The following is a 23,093-nucleotide window of genomic DNA, read 5'->3' as shown; positions in this document are numbered from 1 at the left end:
AAATCATGCAGTGGTCTACATGACCTATACTTTACAATTCCATACTTTTAAAAAATAATATTTCATAAATTAGTCCTCCTTATTTGCCTCAGCTTCTAATATCAGCAATAGACTGGCGCTGTTTTAGAAAGCTTTGATTTTTCACTCAGGGGAATAAGAGCAAATTGAAGGTAGAGTGTACTTGATTAGGTTTGAGAACAATGTATGTGTTTTAAAGAATAGAGAAATCTGTCAGATTACTGCACAGTTTGTCCCAGAGTATTTTTTTATAGTCATTACAACAATAGGATGAACATTTTCCCATTAGCCATCTCAAAGATTTATGTTAGAGGTAATAATAAAAGATTGAAATTATCTATTTTCCCCAAAATGAATAACCGTGAAGACTGTATGTTGAATGACCAAAGAGCATGGATATGAAGAAGTATCATGACAAATACCATATGAAAAGTATTTGAAAAATGTTTATTAAATATATTAGAGTCCATTGTTTGAATATGCACATATAATAAAGTAAATATAAAAGCATTTGAAATTACTGTGTTAGTGTACCTCACTTCCTTATGTCTACAATTTTGACTTACTCTAGAATGGAACTTAACCTTTTATATGTCATGGACTCCTAAGAATAATGTTGCGTTGTATTTTTTTTAAGTGCATAGGATTAGAACAGAAACTAATTATATTGAAGTAAACTTATAAAAATAGTTTTCAAAAATAAGTTCACACAACTGTATTATAAAGCAGTAATTATCAAAACTATCTAGTACTTGATAACAAATAGAAAGCTGGATCAGTTGAACAGAACAGACATTCAACAAAGAGTGATAAAAGATTATAATAGTACCTTATATATGACAAAAGTATAGATCCAAGTTTTTGTGATAAGAACTTATTATTTGTTTAAAAATGCTGAGATAATTGAAAAATAGTTTGGCAGAAACCAGATATAGGCTAATATCTTACACTATTCATTAAGATCAAAATGGACACATGACCTAGATATAAAGAGAGATATCATAAGCTAATGAGAAGAACAGGGAATGTATTACCTATTAGATTTATGATAGGAGAGGAATTTATGAATAAGCAAGAGAAAGAGAGCCTTGTTAGATGTAACCATTACAGGAAAAATAGATACTGTACAAATAAAACTAATGTAGCTAAGATTAGAAGGAAAGCAGAAAATGGGGGGGGGGGAGGTTGATATTTTATAGACAGTTTCTCAGATAGACATCTCATACCTAAAATAGAGAACTTTGTCAAATTTGTAAAAATAAGAACCATCCCCAATTGATAAATGGTCAAAGATATGATCAAATAGTTTTTGGATGAAGAAGTCAAAACCATATGTAGGCTTTTGAAAAAAGTTCTAAATCATTACTGATTAGAGAAATGCAAATCAAAAGAATTCTGAGATATCATTTCACATTTATCAAATTAGCTAAAATATAGAATGGCAAAATCACAAATGTTGGAGGGGATGTGGAGAAATGGAGACACATACGCTGTTGGCAGAACTGTTATTTTGTTCATTTTGGAGAGAAATTTGGAGTTATGTCCAGTTATAAAACTGTGTGTTACCTTAGACCCAACAGTATCCCTATAGTATCTGTTTCCCAAGGAGATCAGGGGAAAAAGGAAAAGAAACTATATGCTCTGAAATATTTTTATTAGTTCTCTTTGTAATGGCAAAGAGCTGGAAATCACGGGGATGACCGTCAATTGGGGAATGGCTCAACAAGCTGTGGCATATTATTAGGATGGAATACTACTGCAACATAAGAAATAAGGAGTGAGTTAATTAAAAAAAAAACTTAAGACCTACATAAAATTATGAAGAGTGAAATAAGTAGAACCAAGAAAACAATACATGTAGCTACAGAATTAATATTTGAAGAATAATTTGTAAATGTCCAGCTCCAGAGAAAGAACTGACAAATAGAAACACAAAGGGCATAATTTATGTAAGAGAGGAAAGCAGACTTATCATGCTGGAAGGAAGGGCATGAAGGAGAGAGAATTCAGGAGAAGGAACAGAGAAACTGAGAAGATCCAAACAGTTGAACTCACTTCTGTTTGGGAAGCCCACCGGAGAGGTTGATCTGAGCAAACCCCTGAGCCTTCAGCACCCTCCTGGGAAGCCAGACCCTAGTATCCAGTGGAAGACAAACCATAGTGAATAAATAGGACTTTGCCAGAAAGCCATTCACCACAAGATTTCCTCTCAATCCCTCTAGAGAGCCTTGAATTTGATATCATAGCTAGGACAGCTAGGAATTAGGACAGCCCTTATAACTGACCCTATAGGGTCAAGCAGGCAAAGCCTGACCCTGCAGGCTTTGGGGAGAAGGGGTTCAGTTGTTATTGTCAACATGGAAATCTAGAAATCCCCAGTTTTTTTAGTTTGAGGGCAGAAACCCCAAGTTTTGACCTTGTCTCCGGAGAGGTTTCTCCCTGAGGAAGGTCCTGATTCACCAGACAATGGACATCCTGGTAGTTTTGGGTGGGAACAGCTAATCCTGTCCAATATTAAGTATCTCTTTTGTCCCTATGGTTTCTCCCCCTAGGCTAAGGTCCATTACCAAGGCAGCCCAGCCCTGAGCTGGGGCTTTCCCTTTTGTGCCCATTGTGGGGCATCAGCCCCTCTCTGTCTGGAACTCTTCATTTTCCTTTCTTACCATTGTAAAGTCAGTCTACTGTCCATCTCACTCCAATCCCCCAGGGCATCTAGAGTGGTATATAGGTTCCCCAAATTCTTTTGTTCCCTGGAGTCCATCCTGAGTTGGTGGCACTCCCAGGGGTCAATGACCAGGGCGTCCAGACTCTGTGCAGTCTCAGGGAGCAGCTCTGTGGTCACAATCTAGTAGTGCTAACCCCTTTTTCGCTTGATTAAAGAGTGATTTTGACTATTTAATAGTTCTGCGTTTTTTCTATTTGACAAATAGCTATTTGCTAGATCAAGTGTCTGCTTCAGAGTCTCCAAGAAGAGAGACTTTGGAGTTTGGGGGGAGGAAAGTTACACTTCTCTCCTTAGAGAAGGAGAGCTGTCTGTCCTGTATTTTATTTCAACCAAGTCTCTGAGGGAACAGTAACCTGTGATTTTGAAGGCAACCACAGTGGGATTTACCAGGGAAAGAGAGGGAGAAACCATTATATCCCCTCTCTCCACCTCTTGGCTCCATTCCATCTATACCACATTCTGGTCCTGAATTCAGTGGTGGGGGAACTCCATTTCTCTCCCTCTATTACATTTACACATACATTTTTGTTGTTTGGGGCTGACAAAATGGTGCAGGGAGGGGAGGAAGAAGGTGAGGTACCTAGGAATTTTAATGTAACCAACCAAGTAATTTCTAAAAAATTTTAGAGCAAAAAATACATTTATAGACCTCAAGTAAAGAAACTGCTAGAAATTCTTTATTCTCAGTGTATTTTGTTTTATGGGCATATATAGCTTTGTCAGCATGTCATGTTGGTACCTACATTACAGTGGAACTGAGTTATACAAACATTTACTAAATATATTTTCAAGAATACACAGGTGTTAACACTTAAAATTATCTTGATAGGCTGATTTGGGGGTAAGAATGTAAGTTTATTTAATATATCAGGTTCATTGGTTAGGCGAGCATCATAACCAATAAAGTGACAGAGCTCTTCACTCTCATGACCAGAGATGACAGAACTGAATCAGCCAACTTAATAAATAGGAGTTCACTATTCAGCCCCCTCCCTTAACCATTTCAAGATATCTTTAATTGGTGATAGATAATTAAGAGGTGGTCCATTAACCTACCTCCCCCTCCCCCATTCTGTTTGTCTATTCTGGTCACACTTACACAGGAAAAGAACCCTCCCCTTTATTTATTAACCAAATTCTGTTAAAAAGGAAGACACTCCTCAGGATTCCCAAGGACAAAGAAAATGCAAGAAACTGCAGGCTCAAAGGATAAACTATGGGAGTGGAAACACCGAGAAAAAGCAACTGCCTGAATACAGAGGTTGAGGGGACATGACAGAGGATAGACTTTAAATGAACACTCTAATGCAAATACTATCAACAAAGCAATGGGTTCAAATCAAGAAAACATCTAATGCCCAGTGGACTTACGCGTCGGCTATGGGGGGTGAGGGGGAGGAAAAGAAAATGATCTATGTCTTTAACGAATAATGCTTGGAAATGATCAAATAAAATATATTAAAAAAAAAAAAAAAAGAAACTGCAGGCTCTCTGTCCCAGATCTCTGACACAGGAATACACAGTCATTCTTCCTAATATACAGGAATTAATACATAGTAGATCAAAAGTAAATTCTCACAAAAGAAAGGACATAAGACGCATTTATTAAGCTCCAACTAAGTTCCAAGCACTGTGCTAAGTATTTTATTAATATTATCTTATTTGATCCTTGCTACAACCCTGAAAGGGAGGTACTATTATTATTATCCCCATTCTACAGTTGAGGAAATTGAGGCAAACATTAATTAATTTGTACAGGAACATACCTCTATTAAGTGTCTGAGGCCAAACTTGAACTTGGGTCTTCCTGACTCCAGGGCCAGCACTCTGGGCACTGAAAACACAAAGATGGAAAATATATGGACTGAAAAAAACAAGCTGGGTTCCAATCCCCACTTTGCTACTAACCGTACATAACCTTTGGTGAGGTGAAAAGGATAGTCATTTGGAGTTGTCAACTAGGAAAAACACAGAACTATTAAATAGTCAAAATCACTCTTTAATCAAGGGAAAAAGGGGTTAGCGCTGCTACTACGACAACAGAGCTGATTTCCAAGACTGCACCGGAGTCAAGACGCTCTGGTCACCAGCCCCTGGGAGTGCCACCGACTCAGGATGGACTCCGAGGAACAAAAGAACTTAGAGAACCTATATACCACTCTAGATGACCTGGGGGCTTTAGGATTAGAGGGACAGTTGATTGACTTTACAATGGTAAGAAAGGAAAATGAAGAGTTCCAGACAGGAATAATAGTGAGGGGCTGGGGCCCTACAATGGACACAAAAGGGAAAGACTCAGCCTAGGGCTGGGTCACCTTGGTCATGGACTTTAGCCTAGGGGGAAGAAACCATTGGGACAAAAGGGATGTTCAATATTGGATGGGATTAGCTGTTCCCACCCAAACTACCAGGAAGTTCACTGTCTGGTGAAGAGGGACCTTCCCTCAGGGGGAAACTCTCCTGTGACAAGGTCAAAACCTGGGGTTTCTATACTTAAACTAAATAAACTGGGGATCTCTAGATTTCCATGTTGACACACCCCCCTTTTGGTCAAGACTGAACGTCGCTGACCAAACATGGACAAATGAGTAATGCTATATGGAATTGAACTCCATCCCCTACTGGTGAGAAAGTCTAGGGACACAGATATTGGTGATTGGCATTTGGGGGCGCTCCCCAATGCCACCGGCACATTGACAATTGAGCCAGAAAGGCAGGCAGTCTGCCTTTGGCCAAAAACTGACTAACAATCAAAACACTACCCCAATTCCCAAATTCTTAAGTCTTTCACTTCTGGTGGGTCCTGATGATGCCTTCAGCCTCCTCTCTCTCAGACTTCTGTCCTCTGGCAGGCTCCTCCTTTGGTATCAGCCAGCTTCCTTGCTGCTGCAAGAGAAAACTTAAGAGAGATCTATAAACACATTCTTTAACAGGACTTGATCTACTCCCTATATGCTTATTCACTATAAGGATTATCCACACTGCTAACCTCAAATCTGTAATTCCATCTTATTAATTTTAATAATGTCTTTTCCACACAAATCATAAAATCATGTAATTTACATGCTTAATTAGAAAGATTGCCTTACTTTACCAAAATATAAAAATCCTACAAACTGTAGAAATATAAAAGCAGAAAAATTCTCACTATTAAAATGCTTCTAATTTTTCCTAAATTTAAAACCTTATACACTCAACTCACACACCCCCCTTTAGGGAGGTTGAGATGCTAGGGATTTTGAAATTGATTTCATTCCTTTTAGCTACTTAACCATAACCATGGTCCAGATTTAAAATATTTATCTTCTATTACTAACAATCATTTCTAGGCTCCATCATTTCTTCCTAACCTCTTCTGATACTACTTTGAGACAAATTAGCACTCTGGAATCTTTGCTGCAAATTCTCAGCTGTCACTTTCAAACCGTAGTCAGGTAAAAATGTTCCCTTTTAAAACTTTTCTTACTTCCACTAAGTTTGGGGAATAGCTCTGTCCTTTCCAGGTTCTCTACTTAAAAGGGACTTTGCTCAGGGTAAATAGAATCTTCAGGGGAAATAAAAATAGTTTTATGTCTGCTACAGAAACATTTCTAGTCAATGAAAATGATGAGACCCAATACTTATCCGGATCCAATATCTTGGGGCTCCTTCAGGTTTCTCGTAGGGATGTCTTCAAGAATCCTTCAGATTATAGGCTACAGGAAAATCTTGTCCAGGCTTTTGGCTCTTAAGAAATGTCTTGAAATTAAACTAATAGGTTTTAATCACTTCACCCACACTTCAGAATTGGGGTGGTAAAATACAGGACATTCCTAAAAAATTTTAGAATTTCCCAGGTGAGAAATTCCTTTATTAGCGGTCATGTGCCAATGATCATCAGAAATAATGATCACAAAACCATTAGTTCTCTCCACTAAAAAAAAGTAAAAATTAGTTATCAGTAATCACTGGTCTTTTAAAACAAAAATCTATTGTAATGGTTGCACTCTGGAAATTTACCTTAAAAATTCAAAAATTAGTTTATAGTTTATGATCCTTTTACTTTTTCAGAATCTAAAACCAGTAATATGTTTTTCCAAACACAAAATTTAGGATTACTAAGAAAGCTTAGAAATTACCTTTAACTCTGAATACTTCTACAATTCCTTTCTTTTCTTTCTTTCCTTTTTTTTTGCTCTAATTTACTTTTGGCTCCAAGTTTCCCTTTCTCTTATCCTTGCCTCAAGCCACTTTGGCCTAAGGCTAAAGCCGCTTCTAAAGAGGAAATTTGTTGGTCAGTTTAAAATGTTCTGGGCTTCCTTACCATTTAAAGCAATACCCTTTTCCCCATTATTTCTTGTCATTTACACCAATTCAATGACCAGTCAGGTCTGCAGTTGACCATCCTAAAATGAACTTTCTTTACTCCAGAACTCACACTTTGCTATTTGAAAACAATTAACAGCTTGGAAAAATGTAAAGTTATAGCACTCAAATAACCAATTAGTACCTAGAATAAAATGCACCTTGTTACTAATATTAACTGTGCTTGATACACAATATTTCACCCATTAACAAAACCAAAACTTTGGGAAGAAAAATTAGACCTTAAAGTTAAGAATTTCTGGACCTCCTTTTGCCTCCTGTTGGATATTCCCATATCCAGATCACCAGTTCTGGTCTCACCTCTTCAACTTTTGGGAGCAATTCATTGTTAACACAACTTACAGACATTATTTGCTAACATTTAAATCACAAGCATTTGATTATTAGCGAAGTCTCCGCCTAAGGAATCCATTAGACATACAATACAAGCAAAAGCCCACAGAAAAAAATTTGAGAAGAAATCCAGAACTTAAATTCTTAAGCTTCTATGAGCTTTTTTTTTTTGCAAAACTATTTAAATAATAAACCATTTAAACCTCAAACCATTGTATCTCAATTCATGGAGAAACTTTCTCTCTTTTAATCAACTTAAAGCAGTTACTCAGACCCTCAATTGAACACTCAAGGCTCTCACACCCCAAACTTGAGTTTCCCATTCAAAACTTTCAGCCAACCATTCACGCCTCTGACCAGCTCTCCTGGCCCTCACCTCTCTCTGGTTCTTACCCTTCTCCTGGTCTATGGACCGTTCTGACCTGGTTTTTCTTCGAGTGTGTCCCTCGAGCCTTTGGTTGAAGACTTCTTCAATCTCTCGACCTGCTTTGCTTAACACAGACTGCAGAAACAACATCCTTTCCTCATTGAGTGAACCCCACCTTGGCCAGCTTACCTTCGGATTGGCCTTTGTCATTGCTTGCCACTTCTCTAAGTACTTTCTTGCATCAGGTCCATACTTTGAAACCATATAACTTTCGGCCGTATTTCTTTGGGCTACAGACCGCCCCACCAAATTTTGGGACAACAGACAAGCTGTTACCCATGTCCAATGACTATGGACAAATTGACTAAGGATCCCTTAATTAAAGAGCGAGTTATTCCCAAACCAGAGATGCGAGTCCTACCTCCGAGAGAGCCGCTTACCTGGCCCTTGCTAACCGGACTCCTGACCCAACCCCAAACAGGTTGTGTGTGGTACCTCAAGTCTGGGGTCCTCGTTAGCTGGAGGGCTCAGGCCGCGGGGACTTCGGATCTCGCTGGGGCCTCCATTAATGTCAACTAGGAAAAACACAGAACTATTAAATAGTCAAAATCACTCTTTAATCAAGGGAAAAAGGGGTTAGCGCTGCTACTACGACAACAGAGCTGATTTCCAAGACTGCACCGGAGTCAAGACGCTCTGGTCACCAGCCCCTGGGAGTGCCACCGACTCAGGATGGACTCCGAGGAACAAAAGAACTTAGAGAACCTATATACCACTCTAGATGACCTGGGGGCTTTAGGATTAGAGGGACAGTTGATTGACTTTACAATGGTAAGAAAGGAAAATGAAGAGTTCCAGACAGGAATAATAGTGAGGGGCTGGGGCCCTACAATGGACACAAAAGGGAAAGACTCAGCCTAGGGCTGGGTCACCTTGGTCATGGACTTTAGCCTAGGGGGAAGAAACCATTGGGACAAAAGGGATGTTCAATATTGGATGGGATTAGCTGTTCCCACCCAAACTACCAGGAAGTTCACTGTCTGGTGAAGAGGGACCTTCCCTCAGGGGGAAACTCTCCTGTGACAAGGTCAAAACCTGGGGTTTCTATACTTAAACTAAATAAACTGGGGATCTCTAGATTTCCATGTTGACAGAGTCAAGTTCTGGCTCCGTTGTTTACTTTGTGACCTTAGGTGATGGGCATCATCTCTCTGGATCTCTATCTCCTAATGTAGGAAATAAAAGTCCTGGACGATCTCTAAGGTCCCTCCCAATTCTAAAATTATGACCTTGTTACCTCATCTCTGGGCTACTGTTGCCTCATCTGAAAAACAAAGGCAATTGACCTGGAAAGTCTCTTAAGGTTTTCTGCTCTGAAATTTGTTCTATTTGTGCTATTCATGATGCTGCTTCATCAGCAGCAGAAAATAACTGAAATGGTGATGATTATAATAAAATGTACATGGTGCTTACCAAGTGGAAAGTGCTTGATAATGATTATCTCATTCGATCCTCATGATGACCTTGGGAGGTGGGAGCTAGTGTGCCCATTTCAGAGGAAACTGAGGCAAACAGAGGTTAAGTAACTTTCTCAGGGTTACACAGCTAATAAGGCTCTGAGGCCAGAGGAAGATGCCCAAAGTGCAAGCTCTCATGGGTTCTGGACAAATCATAAAGATTTTTTGTATGAACCTGCCACAGACCATACCTTATCTTCAAGATACAGAAATGTCCATCATTAGAACACTGGCTACCCTGTGCTGGATGTTTTTGGACTCAGTACAGGAAGACTAAAACATGAAGGAAATTGGATCTGCTTTGCTAGAGAAAATGTGCACACAATGTGTAAGGGTAAATGTTAGGGTTGTGACTTAATCTAAATTTAATTGGTCACCAGGGAAAAATCCCAAATAAAATACTTAAGTCAGTTTTGAAAATTTTATGGTGGTTTAATTAATATAGAGGGAAGGAATTAAGAAGAAGAGAGAGGTAAAAGGGTATAGGATTTCTCCAGCCTAGCCTGTTCCAGGGGGAGTTCAAAGACCTCCATCAGTAGGTCTCTTCAGAAGATTAGAGGCTTTCTAAGAGAATAGTGTTTTGGAAAGTAAAGGAGAAAAGAATCAGCCTAAACTCCAAAAGAGCTCAGAGAAGACCCTCACCTGAACTAGGCTACTAAGGTTCCCCCAGTATTTGTATCAAGGAAGCTCACCGCCAAACCCGGACAATAGCTGCCGCCAAGATGCCAAGATGCTCAGCACACTGCTGCCAGCCACCTCTCCGCGAAAAGCGGCCGGCAAGAGGAAGTGGCAAGAAATATATAGACTGTTTTTTTATATCACTTCCTGCTTCTCACATGTACCAATGGTAGCTTACGCTTGACTTAGGACAGCCCAGAGGTCTGTTTCTGATTTGTCATTTGCTAGCATATGTCTATCATAGGCCATCCTTCTTGATACTTAATCCTTATCCAGTAGGGGTGTAGACATTCCTGTTTTGTTAGACTAAGCAGGGTGGAGTAAATTGAAAATTCACAAATGTGATCAAAGATATTCTTCTATAAAGGAAACAATTATTCATACCAGTTAAACAAAACCTGCATGACTCTCTGGTCTTTCAGCTTCTTCCTTCTCTCCTTTTCTAATCCATTTTCCTCTTCCCATGCCAAATGCTTACTCCAATTGTATCTGAAACTGGCTGATCTCAGTTCCATGAGGCATTCCAGGTAACCCCTTGATTCAATAAAACTGAGTGAATGGGGGAGGTGAAGTAGAGGATGACTGACTAGATGATAAAGTCATCCACAGAAATAAGAAAATTAAGAGGAAGAAGAAGTTTAGAAGTAAAGAAGAATGCATTTTGTTCTGGATATGTTGAGTTTGAGAAGCTATGAGACAGCCAGGTAGAGCTAAATAGCAGATAGACCAGCAGTAAGCCAGAGACAGAGAAGGACCAGGGCAAGAATGTGAAGATGATCCCGAGAAGATTGTTAGGAAGAACAAGAAGAGAGTGGTATCATAGAAACCCAAGGAGGAAACTATCCAGGATAGATGATGGTGAACCATGTCAAATGTTTTGAAGAGTAAAAAAAATGATGAGGACTGAAAAACGATTATTATATTTGGTAACTTAAGTGTCAAAGTGATGCTGTTTCACCTAGCTTTGGGCTATTTAGAATTGCCTTTGTTTTGTGAATCTTAAAATTTCTCAGACTCTACCTTAGAACAAAAGGTTAAGGTTATTCCCCATTTAAACAATGGAAGTACTTGATCAGGAATGTATTGAGAACTTTACATTAATCCACCCATACTTAGGCATACCTTAGGGGAAGATAAAGTTGTAAAACTCCTTACTGAACAATGAAAAGTACTTAACCCATACTTAAAGTAAAGCTAAAACCCTTAAGATGGGTCTATTTTTAGACCTAATACAAAAAGGTGCTAAGTACTTATGAAGGTCAAATTAATCAAATTAAAAGTTTAAGCAAGCTTAACAAGAGGTGTGAGGTTTTAGTTTACCCAGAGAAGGTGATAACAAGGTGTGAATTAAGAATGGTCAGTCCTGTGAAAACATCTACTGTGATTGGTAGATGTGAAAACTTAGGGGAGGTGACATAGGAAAAAATTCTCATTAAAAGGAGGTCAGAAAGGCCTCTGAAGTTAATTCACCTATGGAGCTGAATTGGAGGCTGGTCTCTGTCTCGATGGCTAAAAGGTAATTCAGCCTTGAAAGCTGAAGTGGAGTTTCCTGAGCTATACTGGAGGGTCTCTCTGAACACTAGAGTTTTGCTTGGAAGGATCTTGTGGTGAGTTGATAAAAGAGTGACTGATCTCTCTCTTAAGGCTTAAGCCTAGGCTGGCCTAGGCTGGCCTAGCCCTTTTCTCATTATTTCCTCTTACTCTCTCCCTTTCCTTAATTCCTTATTTGTATTCATTAAAATCTCCATAAAAACCCAGCTGACTTGGGTATTTCATATTTGGGAAATTTTCCCATGGCGACCACTTTATTTTTAATATAAAATCAGGACACAAAAAATTATCTTTACAGTTTTGGCAATTCGAAGTCTTGAAACCATATTTTCGCGGTCACAGTTTAAGGCAACCACTCTTTTGTCTATTACAGTTTCTAGATTTTGATAAGAAAAATCAGGATTAACCTAATAAGACAATGACATGAGCTCTATAGGTAACCCTGCAAATATTCCTTCACAAGAACTGTTCAGATTAGCCCTGAGCAGTCCCAGAATAGAACCAAGAAGGGAAGGAGCTTACAGGTTTTATAGTATTTTATAGTATTCTATGAAAGAGGGGAGGAGATCTCTGGGATAGGACAACAAGGGAGAAACTTCTGCCTAGCAATGGATATTCATCATTGGAATATGCATAAGAAGAAAGAGCAAGTTTGGAGGTGTAGATAATAAAATTTGTTTTTAGATATATTGAATTTGACACGCAAACTTAAAGAGGCAGCTAACAAATACTTTTCAATGAGGGCCAAGAGTGCAGGAGAGCAGACATGGATAGAGATACAGATTTGAGAATCATTTATCTAATAGAGATGAAAACATGGTAGTAGATTAGATTAGTGTGAGAAGGAAAAAAGAAAGAAAAGTATAGAACCTAGGTAATCCTATGTAGTATGAACTCCACTCAACTGGAATTCCCTGTATCTCCCTCTTGGTTGTGTGAGGTATTTAGGGATAGTCAACATTATCCAAATATAATTCAAGTCACCTTCCAATACATTCTCTGCCAACAAAGCAGGTCTAAAGGTCTTGCTCATCTTGAATGATTGAAAATCTGTTACCCTAAAAAAGAACTACATATCCCAAGAGCCCACTGACTTCCTGTCATTATGTACTTCCTGTAGACAGAGGATAAAGGGTGTGGGCTTTGAAGGCTCCTTCTCTCTGATGTAGAATCAGTATTGCTGGTGATGAGTGGAGTTTACTAAAAAATGGCTAACCAGCCATGGGCATGTGGTCTTTATTTTGTATCTTCTTTATTCCTTGATTTCTAATGATCATTAATAAGTCTCTTAAAATATAATATTATTATTGAGCTTTAATTTTAAATTTTACAATCTACAGCATTGGAATCATGAACTAAGTGAGGGGGTGGCTATGTTTCTCCTTCTTTTTTTAGGCCCTGTGGGCTCAAGAATTGGTTTTGGGGTTATAGGCCTGTTTCATGTTTCCTTTTCCATTGCAGACACAGGGAACTCAAAGCCATGGTGACCTTAAAGTCAGGAATCCAAGTTCAAACACAGCAGAAAAGCCTTATGAAGCTAGGATTCTGGGACTCAAGCCTGTAAAAATTAAATTATATCTCTAATAATAAAAATATTATATTTTATGAGGTTTATTAAGGATTATTAAAAGTCAAGGAATAAAGAAGATACAAAATAAAAACCACGTGTCCATGACTGATTAGTCCATTCAAAATCCCCATGTTTAGCTTACTTGCTACACTTGCTACATAATTGCAATGGAAGAGCAGAGACGTGGGAGGCTTTACTGCCAGTTAAATACCAATTGTGATCTCGCCTACCTGGGGACTCAGGAGAGATTATAGGGAATTCTGGTAAATACCAAGGACTTCTGGGGATTGAAGTCTAGGGTTCAAAATTTCCATTTTTACAAGCCCAAGGGTATTTTTGACTTGGGACTTGAAGGAACTAATGATATGTAGTAGCTAACTTAAACTGTGAACCTATTGTCCCTTCTCCCCCTACCTATTAAGGTGCTATAAGGCGGGAGGGGGATTATCCCACCCTATATCACACCAAGATGTTAGGTAGAATATTTGTCTGTTTACTTTCGAAATAAATATTCCCTTATAAAAGATAATCTAATTGTTAAATTGTTAAATGGAACCGGGACACAAAGGACCTCTGAAATTGAGGAATCATAATTGATGAGGGTGAATTTAATATAAATTGTATCTCATTCCACTTGAAAGCCCATTTTGGTTTGGTATCAACCTGCCCTTTTTCTGGGCACACATATGTACTATGAGAGGATGCCAGAGACCTTCTGCCTCCCTGACATCCAAGAAGAGGCTGGCCCCTAGCCCCTGATGACTCCTGGTATCCAGAAGACTGGGCTCTGATCTAGACTGAGGTCAAGTTTGTTCAACCAGAGACCCAGAAGAAATTATGTCAATGGCTTTATATGAGAGAGAGGAAGCATAGTTCTCTTGGCTCTGGAGACTTACTGGCCCTGCAGCTTTTAGGCTCAGCCAGGTGATTATGCAATTCTCTTTCTCTCCAACTTTTACTAACAATATGCAGTTTCTAGAGAATTTTAATTATAAGTCATTGAAGTCAATGACAGAGAGACTAAGTAACCTTAATCCTCCTAAAGCTACCAAGAAAACCAAGGGAGGATTAAAAATGTAACAGAGCTGGGCTGGCCTTTAGGTCATGAAGGTGTAAAAGGACCAGTATTTTGCAGCTTCTTTCCTTTCACTCACAATAAAGGGAGGCTTTACCTAAAAGAAAAATATGCACTGAGGACCTCATTGACCACTGAACCTACTATTCCCAGGCAGTTTTGTTATAATTAAAATAGGTGTCTGCCATAAACTGTGGCAGATTAAAAGAGTTAAAATGGTTGGGTGTCATAAACTGTAGTGAGTTAAAATAGTGGAAGATATAAATTATAGTAGATATAAGAGTGGGTGAGTAAAATTGTGACCACAGGAAATGTGTTTCACTACAGTGTCTTGGGGTTAAATCAATATATAAGGTGGTTGCCAGGGAAATATTCCCAATTATGAATATACCCAAGTCAACTAGGTTTTATAGAGAATTTAATTAATAATACAATGAGGAATTAAAGAAAAGAGAGAAAGAGAGAAAAAGGAAATAAGTATGAAGGGCCTTAAGCCAACATGGCCTAGACCTGAGTATTGAGAGAGATCAGTCAGTCAGTCTTTTATCACTCATCACAAGGTCTGTCTTAAGCAAGGATTCTAGTGACAGAGTTTCCTCAGAGAGAGTTCCAGCCAGAGTCCTCCTCAAAGAGCCTTCCAGCCAGAGACTGTTTCAAAGGGCCTCTCTCAAGAGCCTCCAGAGGGACAGAGTCCCCTCAGAGGAGCTCCAGTGAGACCTCCTTAGAGATTGTCCTCCAAGAGCTTCCCTTCTTCAGAGCCTCTCTCAAGAGATTCTCCAAAAGGATTCTCATCAGAGCTCTTCCTCAAAAGGATTGATTTCAAGAGATTCTGCTTTCTCTTATATAGGGGGTTTTCTCCTATGTCACCTCCCCTAAGTTCTTCCATCTACCAATCACAGTAGACGTTTTCTAAAGGACAGCCCATTACTGCTGGGTCGACTAATCCCTTTAGTAAGTTTGAATCAGAAAAAAACACTGCTGGGTCGACTAATCTCTTTAGTATGTTTGAACCAGAAAAACTTCAGAATAAGTTTTCACCTCTTTGCTCCTGGCAGGTTTACAAGTTGCCTGACCTTTAATAGGTACTTAGCACCCCTTTGTATTACTTCTAAAAATAGGCATGGCTTAAAGAACTTTTTGCCTCACTATAAGTATGGGCCCAAGTACCCTCATTGTTTAGCAAGGAGTTTTTTCCCCTAAAGCAGTCCTTAGGTACTGGTAGAGTAGAGGTCTTCCCAATTCTAATCTAAATAGAGTTCTCACATCCAAATGTGGAATGTTCCCAGGGGGGAATTGTTCTAATTGAGAATTCCCCAATGGGGAAATTTTTTAACATTCACAAGTCTGAGAAATTTCAAGATTTACAATTCCCCCTGATGATCATTGGGAGACTAGTCTCCCCATTGATCATTTAACATAATCATTTTGTAATCCTAAATGCACTTCTAACTAAAGATATACACAATATTCAATTTTTCTAAGAGGAATTAGAATAATGAGGGAGGAAATAGAAAAGAAAAGAAAGCAAAACCAATGTTTTTTCTCTTCTTTTGATAATTGACTTGACTTGAGAGAGGCTCTGGAGAACAGAAACTCTTGGAGGACAATCTCTAAGGAGGTCTCTCTGGAGCTCCTCTGAGGGGACTCTGTCCCTCTGGAGGCTCTTGAGAGAGGCCCTTTGAAACAGTCTCTGGCTGGAAGGCTCTCTGAGGAGACTCTGTCACTAGAATCCTTGCTTAAGACAGACCTTGTGGTGAGTGATAAAAGACTGACTGACTGATCTCTCTCTCTTAAGATTCGGGTCTAGGCCATGTTGGCTTAAGGCCCTTCATACTTATTTCCTTTTTCTCTCTTTCTCTCTTTTTTTGTGTTATTAATTAAATTCTCTATAAAACCCAGTTGACTTGGGTATATTCATAATTGGGAATATTTCCCTGGCAACCACCTTATATATTGATTTAAAAACAAGACACTGTAGTGAAACATATTTTCTGCGGTCACAATTTACTCACCCACTCTTATATCTACTATAATTTATATCTTCCACTATTTTAACTCTTACAGTTTATAGCTTTCAACCATTTTAACTCTCACAGTTTATGGCTCTACTATTTTAATTATAACAGTTTATGCCTCCCACTCTTTTAATTATCACAGTTTATGGCTTCACTAATTTAATTGTTACAGTTTCTCATCTAAGTACTAATCAGGCCTGACCTTACTTAGCTTCTGAGGTCAGATAATATTGGGGACCAGGTGGTAGTATTTTTTCTATAAAATGTGGGAAAATACGGAATCATAAGTTTAAGGCTGGAAGGGACCTCTGCATTATATTGACCAAGAAATTGAGAAGCAGGGGCAGCTGGGTATCTCAGCAAATTGAGAGCCAGGGCCTAAAGTTAGGAAGTCCTAGTTTCAAATCTGGCCTCAGACACTTCCTAGTTATGTGACCCTAGGCAAGTCACTTAATTCCCATTGCCTAGCCCATGCCACTATTCTGCCTTAGAACCAATATACAGTATTGATTCTAAGATGGAAGAGTAAGGATTTAAATAAAAAAAATGTTTTAAAAAGCAACTGAGAAGCAGAAAGGTTAAATGATTTGCTCAGTGCCACATGATTTGTAATTATCTGAGCTAGTTAATTTGAACTCCATTATTTCATGGAGTTACCACCTAGATTTTTTGTTTTTTGAGGCTGGGATAAGAGGAGACAATAGCAGCCAATAAGTAAGGAAATACTGAAAATTAAGGAGAGATGTTATTTTTTAAGGGACAAGTTGTTGGAGAAGACAGATTAGGATCATGGGTACCAGTAGAGGGGTTGTTTTTTACAAGAAAAGTCATCTTTATTTTCTGACACTGTTACAAAGGAGATAGGGATATGCAGGATGCCTGGTATAAAAATGGAAAGAAAAAAAAAAGAAAATAGAGCTCATAATGGATAGAAAAGAGAGTTGAAATAAATGTAGGATCTGTAATATAAATAATCAGAGAAAAGGAATAGTAAGGCAGTGAGGTCCTAGTTGAGGGCAGTTAATCTCTCTAACAGCATTCTAAAGCAAGAGTAGAAAAAAATAAGAAGGATCTTGGGATGGATCCAGGGCTAGAATTAGAAGAGATGAAAAATGGGGGTTGGGAATTCAAATATAGAGATCATGAAGTTAAACAGGTTACCTATAAGGTCAAGAAGAAAGTATGGTAATTAAAATAAAAATAAAAGTGATGGCCTAAGCTAAGTTGGGAGGGAATGAATAACTAGAGGTTGCAGGGAAAGTGAAGAATGTTTCAGAATTGTGAAGCATGGAGACAAATAGCAATGAAGTCTGAGCTAATATGGATCTTTTGACTTGGTCTAATGGTGTCCTATATTTTTTATAAACAGCTGGTACACTGAAGACCAGCAGTGCAGCTGTAATCAGAAGAGTAAAGCACAGGTCTTTCAGAATTCGGAATCAGGCTATTTTTGTCGGTGATGACCCTGAGGGTGACCACTCTAGTGACTGAGTTAGTGGAGTTAGAATCTGAGCAATTGAGAAGTAGTTAAGACTGAAGTCTCCAGGTAATGAGGGAGGGGTCGGGAGTGTGAGGACGATCTTAAGCCAGTTCAAGAACTTAAGCTCTGGAAAAAAATATATATATAAAGAAAAAGCAGTTTAAAAACAGAAATAAGCAGAGGGAAACTTTCGAAGTTTTGGTGACTTTTTAATGATTGTGGCAGGTCTGGAATTGGCAGCCAGGGGCCAAGTCCGTCAGTCAACATTTAAGTGCCTACAACCAGCTAGGGGCTAGTTGGAATACAGTCCCACCCAGTCAGGAGCCCCTTAAGCAGTCTGTTGGAGGCCTGGGTCACATCTCAAAATTATGTGTTTAACTGCATAAAATAAAACCAGAATGTTATCTAACCGGCAATAAACTTAAAACCAAATGGGCTTAAATAAATATACTTAAAAATAAACACACCTAAAAATCCATTTCCAAGTGGGGTAGTGGACTGGCCACGCAGCAAGACCAAGCCACCACCCGCAGCCTCGCTTCCGCTCAGAGAGGAGAAGTCGGGACTTCCTGTTCCCGAAGGACAGCGCCTTCCGGCGTCACCCGGAAGACTTGATCAGGAAGGGGAAGACGAGAGTGCTTGCGCTCTCTGTTAGAAGCATAGTCCAGAGGATCAGCACCCACCATGGCGTCAGGCTGCAAAATTGGCCCGTCCATCCTCAATAGCGACCTGGCCTGCCTGGGGGCCGAGTGCACCCGGATGCTGGATTCCGGGGCCGACTATCTGCACCTGGATGTAATGGACGGGTAACTTCGCCGGGGAGCGGGAGCCGGGGCTGGGGTGGGCCGGGACTGCTGCACATGCTCCTCTGGGAAGGCCTAGGTGGCCGCCCGGGCGCGTGTCTCTCCCTAGTGATCAGAGGGTCAGAACATGGCTCAGACGCCTCTCTAACCAATATAGATTCCAGGCAAGGAGAACGAGGCCCCCAAGGGATGGAAGGGACGTGCCCAACGCCCTGGCAGCAAGGGCAGTGCTCTTTCCACCACACCTAGTTGTGAACTCTCCCTATTCAGTCGGTTCTCTTTATCTAGGACTGATCTAGATGAATGTTAACCAAAACTTTATGTATTTGTTTTTAATAATAAGAATTTTTTCGAAACTTTTTTAAAGAAATGCCGTTAAGGTCATGTTTTATACAGCAGTCATTTGCCGATACCGTTTGTTCCAAAGATCTTAGTACAGTAATAAGCTCTTTTTTAAAAATCAGTTTTTAAGGGCTTAATGCGATGGCGCAGGCTGACCTATTCTGTTATCGGTATGAAGTGGTTATAACTATTAAGTGGTGGTGTAGTAGCTGTTGGATTTCCAGTTTTGGAACTCGTTTTGCCAGGGAGTTTTGCTTGCATCTTTTGCAACATTTTACTTGGTCTTGGCCTGTCTTGTATTTTTCATAAACATGTGGAACACCAAAGACCAACAATTCAGCAAGAATCACAAGAGTAATAAAAGCGACTTAAAACCACGCTAAGACTTTTGGGACACCTTTTATATTTACCCATCTCCATCAACACTCACAGCTAGGCCTTAAGATATGCAATATTTAGTGGATAAATAAGATTTTTATATAATATACAATCATCTGTCCTTTGACTTTTGCCTGTCCTTCTTGTTGCTTTAAGGGAGGTCTAGAACAATGGTTTCTTTGGTATAGGAACACAGTGAAGAAATTCCCCTTACAACCCACATCTCTAGCTTTTTAATTTTAGAAAGTATCCCTAGGGTCCTACAGGGGATATAGCTGGTACAAGTGGACAGAGTGCTGGACCTGAATTCATCCATTCTTACTTACCAGCTCTGTGTCTGTAGGCAAGTTAATTATTTTTAATTATAGGCAAGTTATTATTTGTTCGCCTCAGTCCCCTCCTGGAAAATGGAGATAATAATAGGACCTATCTCCCTGGACCTTTGATTTCTTTGCTAGTGGAAATTGCCAATGCAAGTTGTTACCTTCTCCATAACTTACAGTTAGAGCATAGAGAGGTTATGATGTTTCCAGCATCATTGAGTCTGTATGTCTGATGCGGCTTTATTCACTATATTGCAATACCCTCTATATGATTATCAAGAAAACCAAATCCTCCAGAACAAATGCTTTCACACCTAATACCATGCTTTCTTGCCTGATATATGCATTGTGAATAGAAAAATCCCTGAATAATTCCAAGCCTACTATTTGTCTCTAACTCTTTGTTTTTCTTTCTTCCCTGGCCCATATTTACCTGAACCACTAAGGAAAGCTTTCTCCTGTTTATCTTTTTATTATTCAGAGTATTCTCCAATGGGGGAATTCTACAAATTCAAATTTAACAAACAATGAACAATTACTTGGTGCTAAGCTCTTTGCTACCTGGGGAAGATAAAGGTTTAGATAAATTGACCTTATAAAGTAGCCAATCATTTTCTTAGAGGTTATCACCTAACTATTGGATAATAATGTAGTTAAAAGCTGAAGTGACACATTCATTCTGAAGTATCTCAACTATGCTATGGAAAAGTCCCAGGGAGAAAGTCCTTACTAACCAGGAAGTTCAGGGAACACTTTGTGGAGGGGATGGCATTTAGGTTGGACCCTAAAGGATGGCAAGACTAGATTTAGAACTAGAAGAGACTTTAGAATTCATCTAGTTCAACCTTATTATTTTTACCGATAAGGGAACTGAGACTCTGCAAGAATTAAATAACTTGCTTTTGGTCATGGTGTAGCAAGTTACTGGGCTGAGATTTGAATGTAAGTCCTTTCACTCAGGTCAATGGCTCCTTCCACTGAAGTCTGCTTTTGAGGAGGTGAGAAGAGAGAAAGGGTGTTCTGGGGCCAGGGAAAGGGGTTAATTAGCTAAGACATCAAGGCAGGACTCAAGAGAGATTGTTTAAGGGGACAGGAATCTGGTTTGATGAAGGCATGGGAGGTGAGGTAGAGGGATTGGCATTTTCCTCAGCAGGCAATAGAATCACTCAAAAGAGTTTTTAAGGACATGACAAGATCTGTGAATGCAGCAAAAAGGATAAATTTAGCATGAATGATAGGGGAAGGGGAAGTATAAAGGGATTACTGAAGACCTGTTAGGAAGCTATTGCAAGAAGAATTTAACAGTCTATTCTGTAAAGATAAAGCTAGTGACCAATAGTCACTGTTTAATAATGGTGTTTTGTAGCACCTTTCTTTTGAGAGCTCTGAGCTGGAACCTTTTTTTTTTAAACCCTTATCTTCCATCTTGGAATCAATACTGTATATTGGTTACAAGGCAGAAGAGTGGTAAGGGCTAGGCAATGGAGGTTAAGTGACTTACCCAGGGTCACACAGCTGGGAAGTGTCTGAGGCCAGATTTGAACCCAGGACCTCCCACCTCTAGGCCTGGCTCTCAATCCACTGAGCTACTGAGCTGCCCCCTGGAACCTTTTAAATACTCAGAAAGTTTAATAAGTTGCCCCAAAACCTTTTTGTTATCTGGCAATCAAAGCTATTTTTACTTTTTTTGTTATACAACAGTAAACCCTTAGATTGTATAGATTTTTCTATATTTCTCATGTTTTCATTCAACCTGAATTTTTATTAAGCTCCCAGAGGACTTTCATATTTTATTTGATCTTCACAAATACTCATTTGAGTAATTAATGCTACTCCCATTTCAAATGAAGGAATGAATGAAAAAGGTATTTATTGAGTATGTACTGTGTGCCAAGCAAAAAGGGATATTGATGTTCAAAGAAGTTGTAACTGGTCCACAGTTAAAATGGCTCACTGGCCATTACTACCTGCACTTAACCAGCTTACCATATTTCAGGCATCTTTTATATTCTGTTGCCCTTCCATATTCTTTTGGTACTCTTTGGTACCGTACCTTCAATACAAAGTAATATATAGGGTTTTGGGTTTTTGTTTTAATTAAAAGCCCTTATCTTCTGTCTTAGAATCCAGGCAGAAGAGCGGTAAGGGTTCAGTGATTTGCCCAGGAGTATCAGAGCAGATTTGAACCCCAGCTCTTTCCTCCTTTCAACTCCAGGCCTGGACCTCTATCTACTGAGTCACCTATCTGCCCCCTAATCGCCCTTCTTTTTTAAGTTGTTTTTTTTTTCCCATTGTGGTTACAGTCCCCTGGGTGATGGGTGGATCACTGGACACACCTAGAACAGGAAAAACAACCAAGGCAGTACTAAAACCGAGCCATTTAGGAGGCCAGAGGAACAAAAGATTACTGAAGACAAATAGGTTTAAAAATTTTTTTTAAGAAACACCCAAATGTTTGAGTGTTGTGTCAGACATAGGAAATGGAGCCAGTTAAAACACCAGCCATATATTTTTGTAATTTGTTAGTAACTGATAGAAGGCTGACCCTTGGGGAGGAGGGGGGTCATTATTTTTTTTAATAATCTATCATTTTATTCTCCATTGGCAAGTTGAGTTGTTTTTTGTTTTTTTTTTTTTTTGACGGAGAGTCAGGAGACAGTGTTTATGCCCTGAATTCTTTACAGTCTTTCTATCTTGTTTCTAAATCCTGAGGTGACCACTGATAACTCTTAACTAATCAGTTTCTAACATTAGGAAATGAATTGGGATGAGAACCCTGAGTTTTAGCTGAGCTTCTGTACTGTTATGAGAACCCTGAGTTTTAGCTGAGCTTCTGTATTGTCACTGTGGTTTTCTTTTTCTCCTAGTTGCCTTGGCTTATTCTCTTTCATTACCTCTTACATCATTAGAACTTGGATCCCTTCTCTCCAGGTCCGTCCCCTCAATCCATATGGTTATGGCTTTCTAAACAAAAACTTAACAAAAAGTACCTTAATTGATGAGGGAGGGAGTAATATTAAGAAGGGAACATTCGAGAGCCATTATTAGAGTTCCATGCCTGAAGGTCCAGAGAAGTTCCCGAGTGGTAGAGACCTGTAATATAATGACCTTCTTTGTGCAATTATGGGGACTTGTGTGGATTCTAATCAGTTAAATTCAGTATTTTTGGAAATGGCTTTCTGTTGTTATGAGGAGCTGTCCCCAGAGTGATTCATAGGAGTAAAGGAAAATGTCTGACATTATTTTCAGACAAGAGTTAACTGATTTTGAAGGGACCTAGGTCCAAGTCCTATCCCTACGGTCATATATAGTACAACTTTAAACCTTTTACTACTTTTGACTTTCTAGGAGACATGGAGAGGTATGTGGGGCATCCAGTTTGTTTAGGTATATAGCAGCAAAACTACAAAATGTCAGTGACATAATGTAAAACCAGGAACTAACCATTATATCTTTAAAATCACAGACCTATCAAAAGGAAAAGGGGGTCTGAATGTTAGCTGTAGGTTTACATATTATTGCTTGTTATTCTTTGCTGACTTGGCTCATTTCA

At 39.2% G+C, this 23,093-nt stretch overlaps 1 protein-coding gene and 1 long non-coding RNA gene across 5 annotated transcripts in view; one reads left to right on the top strand and one right to left on the bottom strand.

The window, feature by feature from the left end:
- Window positions 1-610: 610 nt before the first annotated feature.
- Window positions 611-18,269, bottom strand: LOC103103731 (uncharacterized). The gene is made up of 3 exons (XR_001624340.2): window positions 18,162-18,269; window positions 4,510-4,577; window positions 611-2,151 (listed from the first exon to the last, which is right to left on the bottom strand). It is a non-coding gene; the product is annotated as an uncharacterized LOC103103731 (long non-coding RNA).
- A 14-nt stretch (window positions 18,270-18,283) lies between these two features.
- RPE (ribulose-5-phosphate-3-epimerase) overlaps window positions 18,284-23,093 on the top strand; it is a 40,634-nt gene continuing 35,824 nt past the window's right edge. For 2 of the 4 annotated variants that reach the window (XM_056808135.1, XM_007501803.3), the window contains exon 1: window positions 18,284-18,500. In XM_056808135.1, coding sequence (XP_056664113.1) covers window positions 18,379-18,500 — 122 coding nt within the window. In that variant the 5' untranslated portion in view covers window positions 18,284-18,378. The remainder of the gene's footprint in view (window positions 18,501-23,093) is intronic. The other 2 variants (XM_007501804.3, XM_001364621.4) reach the window with 2 other exon arrangements.

This window comes from Monodelphis domestica, chromosome 8 (assembly GCF_027887165.1).
Source record: "Monodelphis domestica isolate mMonDom1 chromosome 8, mMonDom1.pri, whole genome shotgun sequence".
NCBI lineage: Eukaryota > Metazoa > Chordata > Mammalia > Didelphimorphia > Didelphidae > Monodelphis > Monodelphis domestica.
This window is presented reverse-complemented; position numbering and strand designations above follow the sequence as displayed.